General features: G+C 28.3%; 1 protein-coding gene across 4 annotated transcripts in view; it reads right to left on the bottom strand.

The window, feature by feature from the left end:
• Nucleotides 1-21,846, bottom strand: part of Gli (carboxyl ester lipase-like protein Gli) — a 120,407-nt gene that overhangs the window by 23,727 nt on the left and 74,834 nt on the right. For 2 of the 4 annotated variants that reach the window (XR_012757446.1, XM_075373692.1), the window contains exons 12-13: nucleotides 15,998-16,113; nucleotides 9,411-9,795 (exon numbers count right to left, since the gene is read on the bottom strand). Coding sequence is in view for 3 of the 4 variants with exons in the window: in XM_075373692.1 (XP_075229807.1) it covers nucleotides 9,441-9,795; nucleotides 15,998-16,113 (471 nt within the window). In the remaining variant the exon portion in view is untranslated. Of the gene's footprint in view, nucleotides 1-9,410; nucleotides 9,829-15,997; nucleotides 16,114-21,846 lie in introns of those variants that run through there. The other 2 variants (XM_075373701.1, XM_075373712.1) reach the window with 2 other exon arrangements.

Below are 21,846 nucleotides of genomic sequence, written 5' to 3'. Positions count from 1 at the left end.
TGCTTCTATAAAAGTAAGCCTTTTAATTTTATATTAAATAAACATCAGAGGGAAGATCTTTAAAATGGTACAGTAATTTATTAAAAATGACAGTGGAAGAATAATAAGGCACATTTTTTCATAAGCTGAAATATTGTGTTGAGTTACACAAAAACAATTCTGTTGTTTTCCAGGCATGTAACTATTTCAGGAGATGTTTTAAGGGAAAAATTATTTTATCAGGAAATAGTGAAAAGGATTTGTGGCCAGTAATAATGGGTTGATAATTAAAGGAAGAAAATTGTCTTGTTTTTATCACTGATGTTGGAAAAATTATTAGCCGACAGATTCACAATTCCTGAATTTGTAAGTTTGTGAGTGCTGTTCACAAGTGAGGTCTCATTACAATACCAGCAAGAAAGTTCTGAATTGGAGAAGGCTCCTACACAAAACATTTTTTTTATGATGAAGCGAAAGCACTGGATTATCAAGTTGTTCGGTAGAATGATGCCGATGAGAGTTTGTCTGATGGTGGAAACACCGAAGACTTATATTAGATATTAGAACAAAATATAAAATTAAGCTAAATAATTTCACTTTCACATTTAGTGAAAATTTCCAAATCAATTATTAGTGTTGGGGTAACTGAGATTTTTTAATAATATAGTAACCCTCCAGTTCCAAGCTTATTGGATTAGCAAGATTCAACTATGCCAGTTTCAAGTGGTGAAGAATTTATTTTCTATAACTCCAATTTAGTTTTACAAATATTAAAAACCACCTTCATCTGCAGCTAACCTTTTCCCTAAAATAACCTCATATTTTATTTTACTGCTTTCCCAGACTTATTAGATTTCTTAATTATTGGTTAAATAATGTTTTCAATAATCTTTTCTCCTACTGTTGGAATATTTATATTTTTATCAATATAGATACTATCTAAGTATGAAATATTTTTGTATTAATATTCTACTACACCTTGAGTTGTGATCCTTTCCACTTATATTTGAAACAGTTGTAAACAAACACTTGAATAGGTTAATTAAAATGAATTAATCAAATTTCATACCTGTGTACTTGATTAAAGTCTAAATCCTTATTATTCCTATAATTTTGTAAATATTTATTCCTTAATATCTTATATTAAAATATTATTGAAAAACAAAAATTTTAATTACCGTTATTTAATTTTATTATTAATCTAGTATGCTTATTTAGAACCACTTCACTTTCTAAGTAAATAAACTGATAACTATATTGTACTATCTATTTTGCACATTTTATTAACTCTAAATGTAAAAAATAAAGTAATTTTAATTTAAAATTTTTCAAATTACATTTGATTTTTTTATTCTATATTAATGTTCTATTTGGTCAAATCATCATTTGTTAAATTACCTTGGCTTAGCTTCATTCACTGTGTTCTACAAGATATATATACAAGTAATAATATTATTGTATCATGTGCTATTGGAAAAATCTTCAAAAACTAACAAATCAACTTGTTTGGATTTTAAAAGCGAAGGTTATCCTTGCATCAAGCAGGATTTTGACAGCATCATTTAACTACCAATCAAATGATGAATTTAGAAAATACTATATATAACAATTTTATCACAAGGAAACACAGTGCTGAAGTATTCTTTGATCTGCAGAAGCCTTTTGATATTATTTGGGGTCATAGAATAATAAATGCTTCAACTACTTGAATAAGACATTAGCGACAATCTACTGATACTACTTGGCAACTACATGAAAGACCGTACTTTTCAAGTCCGGTTTATAATGATTACTTGTCAAAAAAAGAATGGAAAGTATCACACCACAAGGCTCACTGTTGAGCCATACAAGGTACTGTACCTTGTATGATCACCATCAATAAACATATATTAGCCATTCCAGGAGAACTCAGCAAAAGCATTTACATTGATGATTTGGCAACCCTGTAAGGGTATCTGTTAATAAAAACACGACCACATGCTATTTTATGAAAATAAAATTTTTATTTATAAGCTACTTTGCAACAGTTTTACCTCAGTTATAATAAATAAAAACTGCTATATTACTTACAATTCATATACAAACAAAAATAATATAATTTCATAGTATTTTCATTATGATTAGAAGTATGAATCAGAATGTTCTAATAAAACTCATTTAATCAATTTCCAAAATTAAAAAAATTAATGACTTTTTTAAGGAGCTGTTTAAAGCAAAAATAAACATTTTTTTTAGTTAAAATTTAATAATGAAATTTTTCCTTCAGCAAATTTTAAATATATTTTTAAGTTACATAAGTTTCCACTCATGATTGAGTTCAAATAATATTTTTGTTTTTTTTAAATCCTGTTAAATACTTTTAATACTGTTTTAAGCATATAGATGAAGAGATAAGGGATATTTTACAGTAAATTATTGTCAATAATCGAAAGGATTCATGTTATTTTGTATAACAAATATAAATTTCTTCAAGTGAGTTGAAATCTGATTGATTTTATTTTTCTCAATCTGAAGTAACGTCTTCATATTTTTTAACCTGGTTTCATCGAGAATGTGTGAAATTATTTTTGATCTGATGGTATGACTTAGAAGTCATGTCATCAGACCATCACTGATGAGCAGGTAGTGAATTTGTAAAATGAGTAACACCAGTAAGTCTTCTAGCTTTTATGGTTTGTTCTAAAGAACTGCAGAAATTTTTGAAAAAGGATTTTTTGTTCTTTTAATAGAGATCATTTTTACAGCAATTGTTTTTTTTTAATTTTCAGCTAATGATGGATGTTTCATTTACTAGTAATAAATTATTATGGTACTTCAGTAACCATGTAACATAGGTGTGGTGGTCGAATATAAAAAATAAATTAATGAGTTTTGGAATAATAAATTTATAAAGTTCAAAATCGCCAATAAGTTTACTTTGGGAAAACATCAAATAATAATAAAAAAACTTTATATATTTCATGTAATATTGTGCAGCTTTAACAAACTTTCCTGCAAGCGTATCATTTTTATATTTAGCATATTTTTTCAAAAGATTGTTAGTTATCTATTAAAAAAAACTTTTTAAATTTAAAAACAATATTTTACGACTGTAAAATTATACGAAATAGGCGAGATGTTTTCATTTAATAGTAATAATATTTTTTAAATAAAGAATATTTGTTTGAAAACCACTTTTGTTTCAATGAGATTATAAAAATTAATCAGATGTTTAGATTATATTAAACATTAAAAAAGAAAAATTATTTTTTCCAATTGACCATACTATTTGAAGAAATGTTGATTACATTGTAATCATTATATAATATTCATATTTATTAAATTTTTTACTCATCTCTTTTCAGCCATTATATTTCATTTTGGTGTCTGCCCTTTGGAAAATGGCCTTAGACATAAAGAAAAAAGGCGTATCTACACTGGTGGGTATACCCTAATGATTTTCATTAACAGATTTCCAAGATATCATTGAGGTCGTTAGAAAACTGTGCTGCATTCCGATCACTTTCAGTAGAGATTTTTAAAGAGTAACTACCAATTTTTTTTCCACCTTTTTGCGAATGAGCTTATATACATTGCATATACGAGTTGGCAGACATAGATCTTATCGTTTAAATTTCCTCAAAAGTTTCTGAACATTGAGGCTTTCCACCAGCTACTTATCTTCCACTCAGCTTTCTGCCATTATGCATGGAGTGTAATAAAACAATATACTGAACTTATATTTAGATTTTCTACTTTACGCTGTGTGATTTACCAACCTTGAAACTCTTCCAACTTTCACCCACTACAAAAGTTTCCGTCTTTCACACTGCTTTCCACCATGAGTTATTAATACTATTTTTGATCACTTTTATCCAGACTTAGTAAAAAAAAGGTCCTTAGCTCTTGGACTGTAGTATTTTCATCAAAGGGTAACCAACCAGTTAAATATAATAAATAAAGTAAATGTACTTGACTTTGACACTGACCCAGTCATTGATACTTTAACATGTGATTGTAATAAGTTCAATTCAAATTGTATTTTAAAATAAGAGAAATTCCTGTTTGGACTGCTTGGCAACCCTGGTTAAAAGCTGATATTTTTCTCTGATGTTTTGGAGAGAAGTCAGCCAATGAAGAAAGTTTCTTATTCATGAATATAATTATTATTATGTAAAAAAACTTATTCATGTAAAAAACTCAAGGTATGTTAGTTCCAAAGTATTTTTTCTGTGAAGTAACACCACTGTTAAGTAAAAAGGAGCACCATCTGCTGCAGTAGCAAAGAATTTTAATGTACCATGTACAACCCTATTATACAAGATCAGTGGTAAGTCTCCAATTGCATATAAATTCAAACAGTGGTTACTGCATGCTGTTCATTTGCAGTAACTGATTATAAAGGAACTATTATCTGATAGTGTTCAATGAATAATTAAAAAAAATTGGAAGGTCTAATCTATTTACTAATGTTTAATAAAGCAGAAAGTGGCATGACTTTTTTAAGATACCCTGAGTTTAATTGAGGAAATTGTTCAACCTTTGACTTCTGTTCAATTTGGAATTAACAACAAATATGAAGGTGATTTTCAGAGATAAAACAATATTTGAGGAAAGAAAGTCAAACATGACAAAAGAGCCTCATAAAATTTGTAATGCTGATTAATCTGCATTTTTTTCTTCAGCCCAGAAGAGAAAAAGTTTATTACAAAACAGAGTGACAAGAATGTTAATTCAGCAGCTAACAATGATAAAAAAGAAAACTTAATAGTATTAATTACTGCAAGTGCAACAGGAGGTGTAGTGAACATACAATCTTTAAGCGAAATAATTCCTCATTATATTGCAACTAGTGTCTAACCTTCAGGGGAATTAGCAAGTCCAAAAGTGGCTGGGTATGTGGGCCTTTTTTTATGAATATGTTACTAATATTTTTTTTCTACGGTTGAATGAATAAAATTCAGTATCCAATTTGATTTTTTATAAATGGTCATGGGTCAAATTTAACATTGCAAGTCTTTATTCTAAAAATGGAATAGAAATAATCTCACTGTATCATAACTGAACACATCGGACAACATATACCATTGGATGTGATGTGGTTGTTTCCCGTCCAGGCTAGAGAAAAGAAGATAAGAGATGGAAGATTGAGCACTGATAGAGTAAGTTGAACGTGGCATAATAATAAAAAAAATTGTTTCATTAAATTATTTTGCTATTAATGAGTAAAAATTAACACACTCATTCTAACAGTATCAAAGAATGGCACAGTTACTTATTTTTCTACCTTTTAACAGACTTAATTGCTATATTTATTTATTCGTTTTATTAGTAAAATCATTAAATATAGATTTTAAATGTATAAAACTTTTCTGTGTACACTAATAGATTTAAAAAAAGAATTAAAAGGCAATGAATAGATTTGTTTAAGCTATGCCAGATCAAGAAAGCTTTTGATAATTTTAAGGGCAATAAATATTCCTTTTCTTCACCACTTGAACACTATACTATTTATAACCAACAGGTAACAACAGCATGATCATGAAAATTCATGGATTAAAATTACTATTATATTCTTAGAATAAGAGCAATACAATAGCCACTTAATATTGTCATTATTATTCATTCAAAATCAACACATTACTTCATCTGTTAAATGAAGTAAATACTACTAAACTAGATTAATTTATCATCATTTTAATTCTATGTACAATATATACATAACAGAATTAACATTATAAAATCTCTATAAAAATGTAACGTGATAAATGTAAACGGTATAACAATTTACATGTCAATTCAAACACTTAAACAAAAAAAGTTATATTATTTTCTAAATGTTTATGTAATCAATATTAAAAAAGATAATAATAATAATAATAATAACAGGTATAAAAAGTATATAAAATAATTTCAAAATGTATTAACCCTAATATCTATAATAAAACCTAATACCTATATTAAAAGTTGCAACTAATCTATCATACATAAAATCATTTAATGATAAAGAAATTAAACAAAAATTATTTATGTAATTTTATTGTTAAATTTGAGTTGCCTCACCGAAGTTTGAACAAGTACATTTATTGTAAATAATTTTTTAATTTATAAGTGAAAATCACATGAAATTATGAATTGCAGTTTTATAAAATTAGCAATAAAAACGAGTTTTTATAAGATAAACATAACTGTTTAAAAGCATAAAAACATATAATGCAGTTCATTAATTCTAGTGCATAATAGAAATAACAAGTTAGATAAAAATGTGATAGTTCTAACTTAAAAAACTCAAATTATTTTAGAAAAATAATCACAGTTACAAGAAATAATTATAACTGTACGATTAAAAGAAAGCATATAATTAAAAGAAAGAGGTATGTCCTTAAAATAAGCTTACAACATGTCTGCAGCTCTGAGGGAAATTTTTTGTTTTGAAGTTGGCATTTAGGAATGCCATTTTTCATTTAAAAAAATGTAAAATGTAAAAATGATAATAAAAAAATGCAATGAACAGTAACCAACATTGGCTGTAAAAAATAGTTATAAAAATACTTTAATTAAGAAATTATCCAACACATATGTAACTTAAAAAATTTACACATATGTACAGGCTGCAGAGTTAGATAAGATGGAAAAATAACTCGTAAAAATATAAGTGCTAGATCTAGAAATTGAAATATTTTGATTTTAAATACAGAAAATTTTTCAAAATTAACTACAATCATCTGAAGTTCACTACCTCTAGGGGATAAAGCAAAGCAATTAAATTATTTCAATTTTTTATGTATTCTATACATAACAAAAATCGATCTGGCAATTTAAATAGTGCAATCATGTACATACTACGCAGAAAATATAATCCTGTACAAATAAAAGATATTATGTCTATCCTAAAATCAACCTCAGAAAATAAATCTATAAAACGGTGCAAATTATTAATAAATTTTAAGATTTCTTTTTACAAATTTCTTCAGGCAAACGGGGTTATGAGAAATTTAAAACAATTTCTACATTGTAAATAAAATGTTTTAGTCAATAGCAAAACTGCCTCTTTTAATCTTATAATATTAATTAAACAATATAATTTTATAAAAAATTATTTCTATAATTCTATAATCTAAGTTTATTAGATTCTATTAATTATAACAATTTTTTTAATTAAATTATATTTTGATATTTTGGTGAAACTTAATACTTAAAAAAAAATTAATTAAGAGAATGTAAAAAAGTAAGGTTTATTATTTAAATACTTTTATTCTTATTAAAATTTATTGTGCTTCTTTCTTTGTAACAACTCTTACATCAATAGTTATTAATTTACAATGCAACAGTCAGTTAGATTATTTAATAACTACACAAACTCAGTTAACACAGAGCAGTTTCTAACAAAATTTAATATACATAAAAATATACAAAATCTCTTAAGAGATAATATATATTATCTCTTTCAGGGTAGGAGTAGAGAGTTGTATGTACATACTGCTGCAATCAACATAGGATAATAGAGAGGAAAGCTAGCTGTAATTCACACATCATTTTAAAATCCAAAGTTTAAATAAGTATTATATTTCATACATTATATATCATTTTATTCAAAATAATACAAGTTTTTCAACATGAAGAGTTAATCCATATGGTGCAGTTAAATTACACTGTTATGGTAATACAGTATCAATATATTTACTGATAGGATTTGATACAAATGATCTCATCAGTATAAATTCAATCATGGTTAGCTTTATCTATTAAAATGACAGTGAAATGTTTCTAAAAGTCTCAATAGTAGTTATTTGAAGGACAGAAGTATGTGTAAGTACTGATATTGCCGAGTTCAGTTTTACAACTACTTACTTGATTCGTTTATTAATACTGATTCAATGAAAAAAAATGGACACTTGTTTGAATTAAAAAAAAATAGTTTACATAAGATCAGATAGATATAATATTCATATAGAATTTTTTCCATTGACTGTTTAATATGCATAAAAAAGATATTTTTCAACAAATTTCTGTTTCAAAATAATAAAATAATTATTTAAAAACATTATAAATACAAAGAATATAGCCAACAAAAAGTCTTAATACAAGTCAGACATTTGTTCAGTAATAAAAAATAAAAAAAATTAATAACTTTTCAGAAGAAAAACTCTACTTGTTCCAATTTATTGTATATTATATACTAAAATCTTGTAAAATATACTACCACTGAAATATAGAAATACTGGAATGGGCACTAGCGTTAGAAATCCGTGCCAACAAAGATAGCTGATTTAGAAGTATACCTCTTTTTGTCTACAGTCTGTTCAAAAAGTTTGTGACGATCTCTCTCATCACAAATCACAAGTTATCTTTCATAATTCAAGTTATTGTAGAAAGTTTTTATAAAAACATTTATATGTATTTAAATGTATGATTAACTCAACATTTATTTAATATTCATAAGTATTGAAATTTTTCTATTAATTAAATAGAATTATGAGATTTTATTACTTAATATTAACTTCTAAATAAGCAACCAATAAATAGTGATTTAAGAGTAAATTTTATAAAAATTATTAACGGATATTTTTAATACGATTATTTTATAACATAAACAAACAAACAGAGTCAATGAGTAAGTGCTGTATTTACATACACATAATCATGTTGCTATGATAGTAAATGTTTCATTCAATGTAAAAATAAAAATTATTAAAATCATGAACAATATAATTAAGTTTTATGGAATCACTTTCTGAAGGGACAGTATGTTAGGTACAATGCGCATGCGCTGCACTGTGCGACAATGACAACTACACCTCTAAATTTATCTGTCTCACGTTCGTTTTCCGCTCACGTTGGACATAGGCAGTGCCCATTCCAGTATTTCTATATTTCAGTGTATACTACATAAATGTTATTTTTTTCTAAACTTTTTAATAAGATTTGAAGCAGAGGGGAAAATAATATGAAAGTAAACATGAATAACAAAATTACTGCTAAATTTGAGCCATCTTTCGAGCTCCTACCTTGTAATTGTTAACTTTTCAGAACCAATTTAAATTGATAAATCAGGCAGAAATTTTGGTGGAGGTGTATAAATTTTGTTGTAAACTCTTTTACATGATTACACCTTCACTACTAATTGTATGTTTCTGAAACTAAAAAAGACCTAGGTATCTACCTCATAACTGTTAAGATACCTCACCACAGCAGATGATAGCTAGCCTGATTATGACAGCTGAAGATATTTATGAATTTACCACATGTGCTTCCTGGGCTGTAACTTATACTTACAGGTACTGTGTATTGAATGTATATTCTACATTAATATATTTATAATTAATTACATTTTGATATATAAAATAGCTGATAAAAATCCTATTTTTTTCTAGTCATTAACAAAAAAAGAACAAACTATCTTATGTACATAATAAATATTTACAAAACAATATAAAATAAATAATGTTTACCTACGTATAAAACACAAAAAGAGTGACGATTTATACTTCAGTTTGAGGCACATCGTTACTTTGCACTGGTTTCTGATGTCTTTTAAGGAGAGCTGGTGGTGTTCGCTGCTTTCGCAATTCACTGGTGGGCGTTGGACTAATAGAAACTAGAGCACCTGAATCCTTCAAAGATGAAGCACTACCAGTTCGAAGGGATGGGGTGGATGCTGTTCGACGAGGTTCACTAACTGCACTTCGCCCTTTAGTATCAGCAGTAGGTGCATCACGGTATTCATAAATATTTCCAATACTACGAGAATTATGAGTTCTATTCTCAATACCTTCCAATCTCTCAGGTTCATCTCTCATCATAAGTATATCTCCACTGTAGTAATGATCAGACTGCCTGAAACATCATTCTCAACAACTGTATATTTCCCTGCAAAATATGAAAAATATGAGTCAGTAAAATTAAGGGGGGGGAAATTAAAGGTAATTTATACTGTACTTTATATGTAGTACAATGCATCAGTTTCCAACTCGCTTCAAATTATTATCTGGAAGAAAAATGAAAAATATCTGCATAACAGTCACTCAGTTTTGGAAATGGCTTCTATTAGAAAATTATTAGGAAAGATAATTTTTAAATTATTATTAAGAATTATTAGCTTCTATTATATGACTATCTGTTGGTTGAAACTTGCTATTTTTCTCTTTAAAAAAATGTTAAAAGTTATCATAATAGTAACTTTACAGATATTACAAGAACTGGTCTACTAATATTTACTCCAGAAAAAGGATATACAGTACTGCATTATTATATTTTCGACTGAATTCTTCCTTGAAATAAAATAATTGAAGTTTTATAAAAATTCTGCATTGGGAGTGAAATAATAACATTATAAAGAACAAATATGCTTGCAGTATTATTCTGGCACCAGTGAACCAGAATAGCTGTACAATTTCATTTGTTCTTAACAAAGATACACAACTTATTGCAAATCATAGTGAACTGATTACAAAATAATTATTTTATGACTCTATTAAATTATGAGCTACTACAGTTTTTAAGTTTCCAAACTTTGTTAATTGATCACCATTTTGAAAAAATAGGGTAATATTTTGCCTTGAAAATTCTATTTCAAAATATTTTACTTCTAAAATGAAGTTTACATTTCAACTTTTCAGTAAACACATTAACAAATAAACTGAATAAATACGTGCTATGTTATAGAGCTCTATTATGACTTTTGTTAGAATAAATGAAAATTTTGTCAAAAAGAAAAATGGTTGAAATAGCTGAACAGTAGTTGTAGATAAAATTATAAACTTTGTTGTTGGAAACAATCTTTTTATCTAGACTGTATTTCTTAAGTTATTTAATATCCAAAATACAATGGATATGTCAGAGACTAATTTATGTTTAAAGTTTTAAATATGAAAGAAGTATGTAATGCTGTTATATGTAAATAATTTTTAATTGAGTAACTGTAATTTGATAGACATCATGCATTCTTAGAATAAACCAATAAAGAATTTCAATCATTCACTGACTTGCAATGGTAACAGTATGTAATACTGGAATAGTAGCTATAAGTACCTAAAAATATTTTTTTACATCTAGTTTAATAAAGAAAAAACTAATTGACTATAGAAGTAGTCAATGTTTATCATACAAGTAGGTATGAAATCCTAATTATAGACTTCACTAAATAAAACTTCTTGATATATTTTAATTTTCATTAATATCTACAGTGATTTAGTGTAATGTTCATTATAGTATAAGTTTGTATTAAGTGCTAAAGTAAAATGAAATTTGATAATTTGATTATAACTATTCCATAATTGGTACATTTAAATGTGTCATTAAGTTAACCTGACTGTAAAGCCAATTTTCTCCTCTCAATTTAACTTCTTTCAAATACAACATGAAAAAAGTTTTTCTGTTGAGGTGTCTCACTTTGGAATTTAACTACCCAAGTATTCCCAACTGCAGGGAGTTCTAAAATGTGACGATTTAAAAATTGGAAGTGACAATGTGCCCAAATATTGCAATCAAAAATATATTTCAAATTCATAATGCAAAAGCATGTCTTAAAACAAAAAAAATAGAAAACATTGAAAAATATGCCAAAATAAAAATTTTAAATTAGAGCATGTTTTTCAAAGTTAAAATTCACCATCAATAAGCATAAGGAAATTTGAAAAAAAATACAAAAACAAAACTTAAAGCTACAAAAATACATTAAAAGAAAATTTATATCCAGTTTATAAATAGAAAAATAAAAGTAATTGTTAGTTATAAAATGATACAATGCTACCTTTTAATGAATGGGTTTTCAATATTCATTGTTTACATAAATTTGTTATTGTCTTTATATAAAAACAATAAGGGATTTGATAAAATACTATCTGTTCCTTAAACTTCTGTATATATATCTTTTAAATAAAAGTATTTAATAAAAGAACATCATTGCTTAGCCAAATGGGTAAGTTGTTGAATTTCTATGAGGTGATGTTTTTGTACATCACATTGACTAAAACGTTTTTGGTTAACTTTGAAAAAAAAGTTACAACATAAAAATGTGAACATACTGTACTATAATTATTAGTAACAAAAGAACTAATTTACAAAATAATCAATTTTAATGCTCATAAAATTTCCAATGGTTCTTTTATTTGGAATTTTGTTTTTACAACTTTGAATAGACTCTGAACTTTTTTCTATGAAACAGTTTCTTTTTGTTTATCCTATCGCTTTTGAAGGTTATAATTAATTATCTTGTTACTGTATTTTCTATAATTAAAGAGTGATATGATCTTAAAAAATGATAACTTTCCAAAGCAACAATTATTACTCTCCTGGCCAAGATAAATGCAACATGATAAAATACTAAGAAAAAAAAAATTGCAGTTGGTAATAAGTACTAGTATCAAATACCTTAACAGTTTTGAATATTGTAATGATTCAACATTTTGGGTGTCATGTTTTTCTCAACATTTAGAGATCCCATGGTTACATTACGTAAAACAAACTACACAACAGTATATATACAGGTGTATATGTGTGTCAGCATCTATTTTTATTAATATTTCTAAACTGGTAAACAAATCATAAAAGTTTGGTAAGGTGACTTGTACGAGATGTGATAAACAATTAACAAGAATTTTTTTAATTCTATGCGTTTTCAATTGAGTTTGTCTTTTTTTCGCACTGGATAGCAGCACTGTCAACAATGTATATAAATATTTTCATTCATACTGAACGAGCGGTTTAAATTTGGTAACTGAGTAAGCAGGACATATTTTATAACAAATAACAATTTTATTTTATTTGAAAATAACAACAGAACAAAGGATTTGCAATAAATTTTGTGCTAAAAATGGAATAACATGCAGTGAAGTGGTAAAGATGTTAGAGAAGGCTTTTGGAAAGAATGTTTTCTACACTAAGTATTTATGAGTGGCAAAAATTGTTTCAAAAAAGCTGTGAATATGTTAAAGACACAAAAGGGTTGGATATCTTAACACATCAACAACTGATGACTATGTCAACAAAATAAAGGATGTGATTCAATCTCTATTAGAAAAGTTACTGAACAGGTAAAAATCTCGTACGACTTGTGTTAAAGAATTTTGATTGATATTTTGGATATGAAATGAATGGCAGCAAAATTTTTTCAAGAGTTGAATTTTTAATAAAAGCAATATCTCAACAATATTGCAGAAAAATTGTTAGCTGCATCACTGGTGACTCAGAACTACTTAACATGTCATAACAGTGACAAAACAGGTTGTTCCGTTTAAATATCATAACAGGTGTTGTCAATTATAAGTTCTTACACAAGGTTGTGTGGTAAACAAATATTATTACTAAGTAATTTTATGCAATTTATGTGAAACCATTACTAGAAAATGAATCAAATGTGAGCAAACAATTCTTGGATTTTGCACCATGATAATGGTCCAGCTCACACTTCACAGCCCCAAAAACAAACACACACACACTTCTTATTCCTCTACATCTTTAAACATGGCACCTACGACTTTTCTTATTTTAACTGATTAAGAGAACATTAAATTAAGACAACAATTTTTTACAATAGGTGAAATAAATAAAGGAAAAAAATCAAAGTGATTTTGGCTATACCAAAACATGCTTCCAAATATTTTGATGACTGGAAGAAATACATGTGTAACATCTATGGGAAGGAACTACTTGAAAAGGGGACAATATTAATATAAAAGAATAAGTAAATTCTTTTAGATAAAAGTTAAAATTCTTATTTTGTATCATACCATATCATATGGGTAATTAATTGTTTTGTTATTTATGAACATCACACAAAGGGTGGAGTAGTTTCCCTTTAACCCATCATACAATTAAATACTACTAGGGAAGTTTACAACCATATTGTAAGCAAAAAAAATAAATTGCAATCAACTAAAAAAGGAGGTAGGTGTATTATTTACATAATAAACATCACAATTTGCTGATTTAATAGCCCACATGAAAAAGATAAATCTACCATAACAAGGACATTTCATTTATTAAATATTAAAGGATAAATATTTTTATTTTATATATAACAGTTAAACAATTTCCATTATTGCATTAGTAGCTTTGACAGTTCAATTTTTTCCCACAGTTTTTTCCCGCGGATTGCAAATACATAATTATTTTTATGATAATTCATTTAACTTTTGGGGCTAAGGAAGGCAACTTACCCAATAAGAATTCAGCATTTGGGTAACAATTGTGTGGATAGGAATATTGCTACGTTGATAGCTGTTCATTGGCAGTCCCCTTACCAGGTACTGTGCACTAATGCACTGGCTCTTCAGGTCCAGGTATCCTAGCAACCAGGTATCAGAATAATTTTCTTTTTTCCTCCAGGTCCTATTAAGTGTTTAAAATTGTGTTTTTCCAGTTGTTCATATTTTGGAATAGTGTAACTGATCAAATTTCCTTTTGACAGCTGGGGAAATACTACTGCCTTCTCAGTTATTACTGTTATGAGGGTGAATCAAATATAAACTAATTTGCAATTTTTTTTACAAATTTATTGATTAATAATATACACAATTCATACCTTCATTATTTTTCTATATAGTCTCCTGCATGATCTACATACCTTTGCCCACAATTTGAAAACTGAATATTCCTAGTTCATAAATAGTAGTAGTAGACAAGTCGTCAACTAATTGCGCACATACGCTTTGACATATTCATTGTTTTTTAATTGTTACCTCCAAGCAATTCTTTCAAGGGTGCAAACAAAGAATAGTCTTAGGGGGATAAATCTGGACTGTAGGACTATAAATCTGGTTTCCCAGTGCATTTTATCCAATTTATCCCTTGTCAAAATTCTGGTGAGCAACTTGGCGTTATCAGGAGAAGACATATCTCTGATGGGCATATCCCGTCTTTTGTTTGAGTAGGTGGCTTTTGTTCACTGATTGTGGAGAAAATCAATGAAAAAAACTTTCCTTGAGTCAAAAAAAAATAACGCAAGAACTTTTCTGGCTGACAGACCGGTTTTGGCTTTCACTGGGCAGCCCTCATCCTTCTTTCACCATTCTTTACTCGCTGTTTTTGACTCTGGAGTGTAATGATGGACTCATGTCTTAACACATATGATGATGTGTCTCAAAAAATCATACCTTTCTGAAATCGATTTAGAAGTTTCTCACAGATCTTCAACCTGACCTGTTTTTGATTTCTGGTCAACAATCTCGAAACTCATTGAGCACTAATTATTCTAAAGCCAAGATGATCAGTGATAATGGATTATGCACTCCCACTGCTGATACCCACATCTGACACGATTTCTTTAACATTGAACCGATAACTAATTTTCTTCAACACCTTTGATAAGCTCTCGAACACATGTTGTCAACTGTTAGATTTGCCCTTGGGTGTTGATCATGACTTTCGTTTTCTACACTTTCTCACCTGTCTTAAATTATCTGGCCCACATATAGACTTGGGTTCTGGAATGTGTAGCGTCCCCAAACTGTACCTTTAAAAAAGTTAAAATTTCCGCAAGTTTAACGCATTCATTAGTTAAAAGCTTTATGATTATTCATTGTGCAACAGACAATGGAATGAATCTCTTGCACACTTATGGCTGTACTGATGACAGAACAGAGTAGAGGAGCTAACCGAGCTGGTTCCTCCTCTCTAACACACCAAACATTAACCCCCCCACTCCACCATCCAGCTCAGAACTGCTTGATGCGCAGAATAGCAAAATTATTGTTTAAATTTGATTCACCCTCATATATTCATCCCTATTACTTTTATTCCACATGTTAGGGATTAATAGGTAATCGCTACACAGTTATATATTAAAAAGCAATTAACAGATATAGGATATCTCATATTGAACTATTTATTTTTACATTACCTATTAATATTTACCTATAATAAGGGTTAATAAATCAGCCAAGTAATAAGTTTAATACAAAAAAAAAAAAATTCTTTTTGTAATTAATTATAATATTAGAAGAATGTAAAAATATTTTCAAGAAATATGCTTCCATAAATTAAAGTAATTTCTTGGATTAGATAAATAGAACTGATTACTAAAAAATATTTTACTTACCTCTTTGCATTTCGCCACAATATGCAACATATAACTACTACTACAATCAACAGTAGACACATTGTTGATACAGACCAGAAGGCAATTTGTAGTGGTTCCTTAGGTTCCCACCAAAACTGCAAAAAAAATGAAATAACAAAATAAAAAAAATGGAGTCATTCATTTCAAGATTGTTGAGTGATTATTAACTGCTAAACAATAATAATAGTTAGTCTTTGTTGTATGACCATAGTTTAAGCACAGCTAATACTGCACTAGTTTGTAAGTTACATTAATTACATTTTACAAGGTCCTTAGTTTTAAACAGTGTACTATAGAACAGAGACAGTTTTACATAGCGTTACTATTCAAATGAGATCCTGAGATTCTGTTTGAGGCTAAAACAAAAGAAGGCTGGCCCAGTTCCCATGACACTCATCCAAAGAAGAAATTAAGAATAAGGAATTGGGTGGGAAGAGGAAGGAGGTCAGTAAATCAACAAAAAAAGTCATTTCTCCAAAACCAATCTATCATTTTTTCATAAATTAGATTTACTTCTAAAACCTTGTTCACCTTGAATTACATTACCTATGCTTTTTTTCCTTAGTCTTCATAATCACTTTTCATTTATTATACTTCCTTTAACATGTTGAGCATCATGGCCACCAATTAGTACCACATCAGGGGCCATCAGCACCATTTGTTGGTGTATGCAAAAGTCATATGGAATGCATTCTACTTCTGCTGGCCATTCAGTTCAGCTGTTAACCTTCATGCGGCGTGTTATTTCAGTACTTAGTGTTATAAAATAGTTTCTGGTCCCAAGGTTTTTCCATTATTTTTGTAATACCTGATGGTGAAGTCCCAGGTCCGTCTCAGTAAAAGAGACAACATTTTAATGTTAAAAAGAAATTAACCGTGGAAGTACTAAAACATATTTTGGAAAATGAGATTAGTAACAGTGAATTTAGTGCCAAAAGTGACCCTGAATATGATTATTTAGATGACACCAATGTTGAATCGGGTAGTGAAAGTGATCTGAATGCAGATGAAAATCTTATTGACACTCAACTATGCAAACTATACACAGAGAACTGAAAACAATGATGGATAAATTCAGATAAATGAAAATGACATGATACAAATATAACTGTGCCAAAAACCAGACGACATATAGTAAATATGAAATTAGCGAGTATTGTGTATAGGTGACCAGGCCACCAGAATAAAAAAAATTGATTTTGTTGAAAATCCTGATCTTTGTATTCCCATCCCAATTGATGATAAACAATTAAATATTTTTAACTACTAGCTGATGATAAGTATGAGAATAACTATAATTATGCAGAAGTCTTGGAACAAAAATTAATCACCCTAAATCTTGTTTATCATGAAAACCTGTAACAAGAGATGAATTTTGCGTGTTTCTGCGACTTGTTTTGCAACATGGGGAACATTAAATTGAACAGAATAAAATATTACTGGTGTTTTCATTGTTTAATATACTGGCTTTCCGTAATTATATGGGCCGGAATAGATTTATGATAATTATGAAAGATCTTCATTTTTGTAATAATGGACTAGCAGCAGGTAATCTCTACATAATATACAACCTTTAATTGATTTTTTTTTTTTTAATGAAAAAATGACTAATTTGTACTATTCTAAAAAGAAATTATGTATATTTTGTAGTATAGTATATGGTTTTGTGGCATGGACGCCTAATTTTTTGACAATATTTTAAGAAAATATAAATATGGAATTAAAAATTTGTTAGATAAGTAGTATTTTAGTAGTAGTAATGTGTTTAGTAGTACTAGAAAGAGGAAGAGAAGCTTTATTGGTCAATAAACCAACAAAGGAAGTCTTTCTGATTAAAACATTCTGTTCTACTCAGAATCCATTAACAACAATTGATCAACTGCCTCATCAGTAACATTTTCCCAAAACTATAATTTTTTCATACATAGATTTACTCCAAAAACCATTTTATAATTGATATTAGCCAAAAAATCTTAGTAAAACCTTCCAGTTTATCCAAATTATAACTTCTCTAAAAAAATTAAAGTTGGGTTTTCAGAAAAGTTTTGTCAGATCGAGTGGCACTCAAAGTGTTAATAGGGCCTTGGCTCAAAAATAGTAGTCTTTAAATTATACTAGACAATATTTAATTCAAAGTAAAGTTTCTCCATTTCTAATGCTCGGCAAGCCATTTTTGCCAGCGGCCAAAATATTTATCTGAACATTATTGTCAAAAGATAAATAATTCATTTTCCAAATTCCTGGCAACCTTCCAAAATCCAGTAATATAAATTGCAGTTCGTTGTATTAAATGTTTCATGTATTTTAATTGTTATATTGATCAATAATCCATACATCAATTAAACTATATCAATACTCAAGCAAATCTAATGTCGTTTTCTTGTTGCATTCTTGTCAAAATTCCTTCTCATTCAAAATTCTTTTCTTGTACTTCAGGATATTACATCATTTAACTTCCTAAATATAATCTTAACTAATTCTGATTAACATAAGTCATATTTATTCTTCAGATGAATAATGATTTCTAATACAACTATTATTTTTTGCTTAATCTTTCTTTCAAATCTATTTACTCTTTTCTATAACATAGTATCATTATGCCAGTCTGTTAAAATTCCTACTCATACCTCATTTACAGTTTTACCATTTCTCTAACGAGTTTTTCTCATTTTAATAAATAAATTTCAATTACTAAATTGAATTGAATAATTAATTAATAAATTTCAATAAATTAAAGAGCAATGGATACAAACAGTCACCCTGCTTACTGCTGGTTTTTACTTCAGAAACATTAGTAACTAAGCATTTACCTTAGATCTAGTTTGGCTGACATAAGTTTTTGTCAATCAAAATTTTTCCTTTACACACTGCTTTCCAAATGCTTTAGCACTAAGACAATAAAGAAGTTTGATTAATTTGTTTTTCCTTAAATAAACATAAAAATACCAAATTTGCTCTACCTAATTGAACGGCTTCTTGGTGCAGGATTCCAACTTTTGCATGCTGTTGGAATAGTCCTCTTAAGGGCCCCATTCTAAGCTTGGCCATAGTTCTTTTAATTCCTTCAACGCTCTCAAATCAGGTCCCTTTCAGCTGCTATTTCAGTTTTGGGCAAAGAAAATAGGAAGAGAGATATCAGGCAAGTATGGGATAATGGTTATAATACCATATTGATTCAATTGTTTTATATTGTTTCATAGTGGTATAGTTTAGTGTATTGATATAGTTTTTGGCAACAAGATCAGATGAATTATTGCATTACTGCTACATGAATTTTGACATGCAGGAGGAAAAAATCTCAAAAGTAAAAACTAAGTGGGACAAACAGGTCAAAAGGTATGGGAGTTAGGCAGCTCAAAACACCTTTATAATGCTTTACATTAACTACACAAATGTTTTTGCATGAGACTCCTTGGCTAAAAAATAATAACAACATCTTAACTCTAGATTTCTTGTAAAGTAATCTTTTTGATCTTGAAGAATTACTAGCATATGCTGAATTTTAATACTTTTGTTTTTGGATCATATATGAAACACCAGTATTTACTCCAGTAAAAATAAGACCTTCTCAAGAAAACTTCATCCTTTTTGAATAAGTTTAACAATCAATTATATTTGGCATGGAACAACTTGCTTTGTTCAAATCTTCATGCAAAATGTATAGTATTAAAATTATGTCTATTATGACTTCTTATTTACTCATTTCTCAACAAGTCTCACTTCGGTTTGCCTAAGATCAAATAGAGAAACCCCATCTCTGCAGCTTGAAGTCTGCCTCTATCCCTGGTGATCAACATCTATGTTTTGGTTCCATAAAACTGGCTGATACAACCATTGTTTTAAAAAATTTCATCTTTGTGTCTTTCCACACTTTATTCCGCAGTGACCACCTTACAATTCCACAAAGTCAATGTAGATCTTCCATCTTGTGGATATCTCTACTTCCTGAAACTATTCATCCTAAAAATAAAAAAAACTGTTCACTCTTTCAATTCATCTATCATTTACGAAGAGTTTGGGTGAAATAGGAAAAGATCCTTGAAATGCCAAGAACTTTGATTTTTTTGCTGAATCTTGTCATCTTCATATTCTGTTTGTGAAAATGGATTCAGCTTGATCAACCACCAAACAGAGTATGAGGATGACACGATTATAAAGGCTTCAATAGATAGCAGCACTTTATTAAAGACTGTTAATTTTTAGTTAAATCTATTTAAAATCTTACACAGTAATATAATGTTGGCTAGCCAAATTACACATACAAATTCATTCTTATTAACATATTTATCATTTTAACTTTTATCATTTTTATTATTTGACGACATATTTTATATATGGAATTTTTAACTTTAACTTTTAATTTTGATTTTAAAGTTTATATCTAAAGTTTTAGCAGATTCTGTTTTACTGTATTTATCAAGAATTTATTTTTTTAATGGTGTGTGTTTATAATATGTAATTTTACATGAACAATAAAATGACTGTATCAATTGAAGATGCGAGAAAATTGTGAAAGTCCTCTTGTGTGTATATAATGATATAAGGTAAGTGTCATCCTACCTAATTTTATTTTATTCTGTACTTGGTGGATCAAGTTATTTATTTATATTTGTATAATAGTACAGAGGAATATTAGTCTTAAAACTGACTTAAAAAATATATATATATATATATATATATATATACAGCATAAACAACATCAGTGACAAATTATACCCTTATCTCTTATTTAAATTAATCTTAGAAACTAAAAGTTGCACAAATCCCATAACTACATGTACATCTGTTTCATTGCACCTATACCTTTAAATACTTCGGTAAAATGTTGTGGGATATCTCTTTCTCCATAATTTCCCCCAAAGTTTATCCCTCAAAACACTTTTACATAGTCAATAAATAAAATATAAGTGGGACAGCACAGTTGAATTCTCTCTGTTTTTCAATTATTTACTTCAATGCAAAAATGTTATCCATACATGGTCTTCTTATGGAAGCCAAATTATTCTTGACATAAAACTGTTTCAATTATGGACCTTATTCTAGTTAGGATCTTCAGATAAATTTTATATCCCATCAACTCAAGGTCCCAAGCCCATCATTCAAAAGAAAGAGGAAATGTGGAGATGAAAGGAGTAACAATCTCATTAAAAAAAAAACCAGGGTCCAACTTGCTTCAGACAACAGCACCTAGTTACTGGGCCCCTGCCTAAGTTATAGGTGACAACTGGTCAACAGTTTCTAAATGGAAAAGAAGGAAATTCCCAACAGTGAAGAGAGAAGAGCCTAATGGAGAAAACTCTGGAAGGATTTTTTCCCAGGGTAGCAGTCCTACCACTACACTTAACTTGCACAGGATCTGTAATGCAACCAGTGGATTACTGGTTTCATTGGTGTAAGCTTGAATCGAATTAATTATAAAAAAATTTTTTCTGTCAGCCAGTTATTATTTTCCATTCATTGAACAATTTAAAAAAATCTTTTAGATGAATATTTCTTTATCTGCTCTGAAGTTACTTAAAAAAAATGTAAAAAGATATGTAGAAGTTTTATGAAATTTGTGCAGAATATGTTAATGGTTTTAATGGCAAATAATTTTCAATAACTCTTTTATCGATGAACATTCTGAATTCAACTGCCAAATTATACTATACATTTTAGAGAAAAGCATATGGAATGCAATACTGCATTTTGGAGGCGTATGAGATGGGTACTCCATTTTACTGTACTAAGTAGTATAATCAATAAAAAATGGATTACAGAATTAAGGTTTTAACAATGTAATGATTTATAAAATAGAAATCTTAATAGATTAAATTAATTTTGTTTGT

The sequence above is a fragment of the Lycorma delicatula genome, chromosome 1 (assembly GCF_047948215.1).
Source record: "Lycorma delicatula isolate Av1 chromosome 1, ASM4794821v1, whole genome shotgun sequence".
Taxonomy (NCBI): Eukaryota; Metazoa; Arthropoda; class Insecta; order Hemiptera; family Fulgoridae; genus Lycorma; species Lycorma delicatula.
Note: the sequence above shows the minus strand (reverse complement) of the source record. Positions and strands in the feature narration are given on the sequence as shown.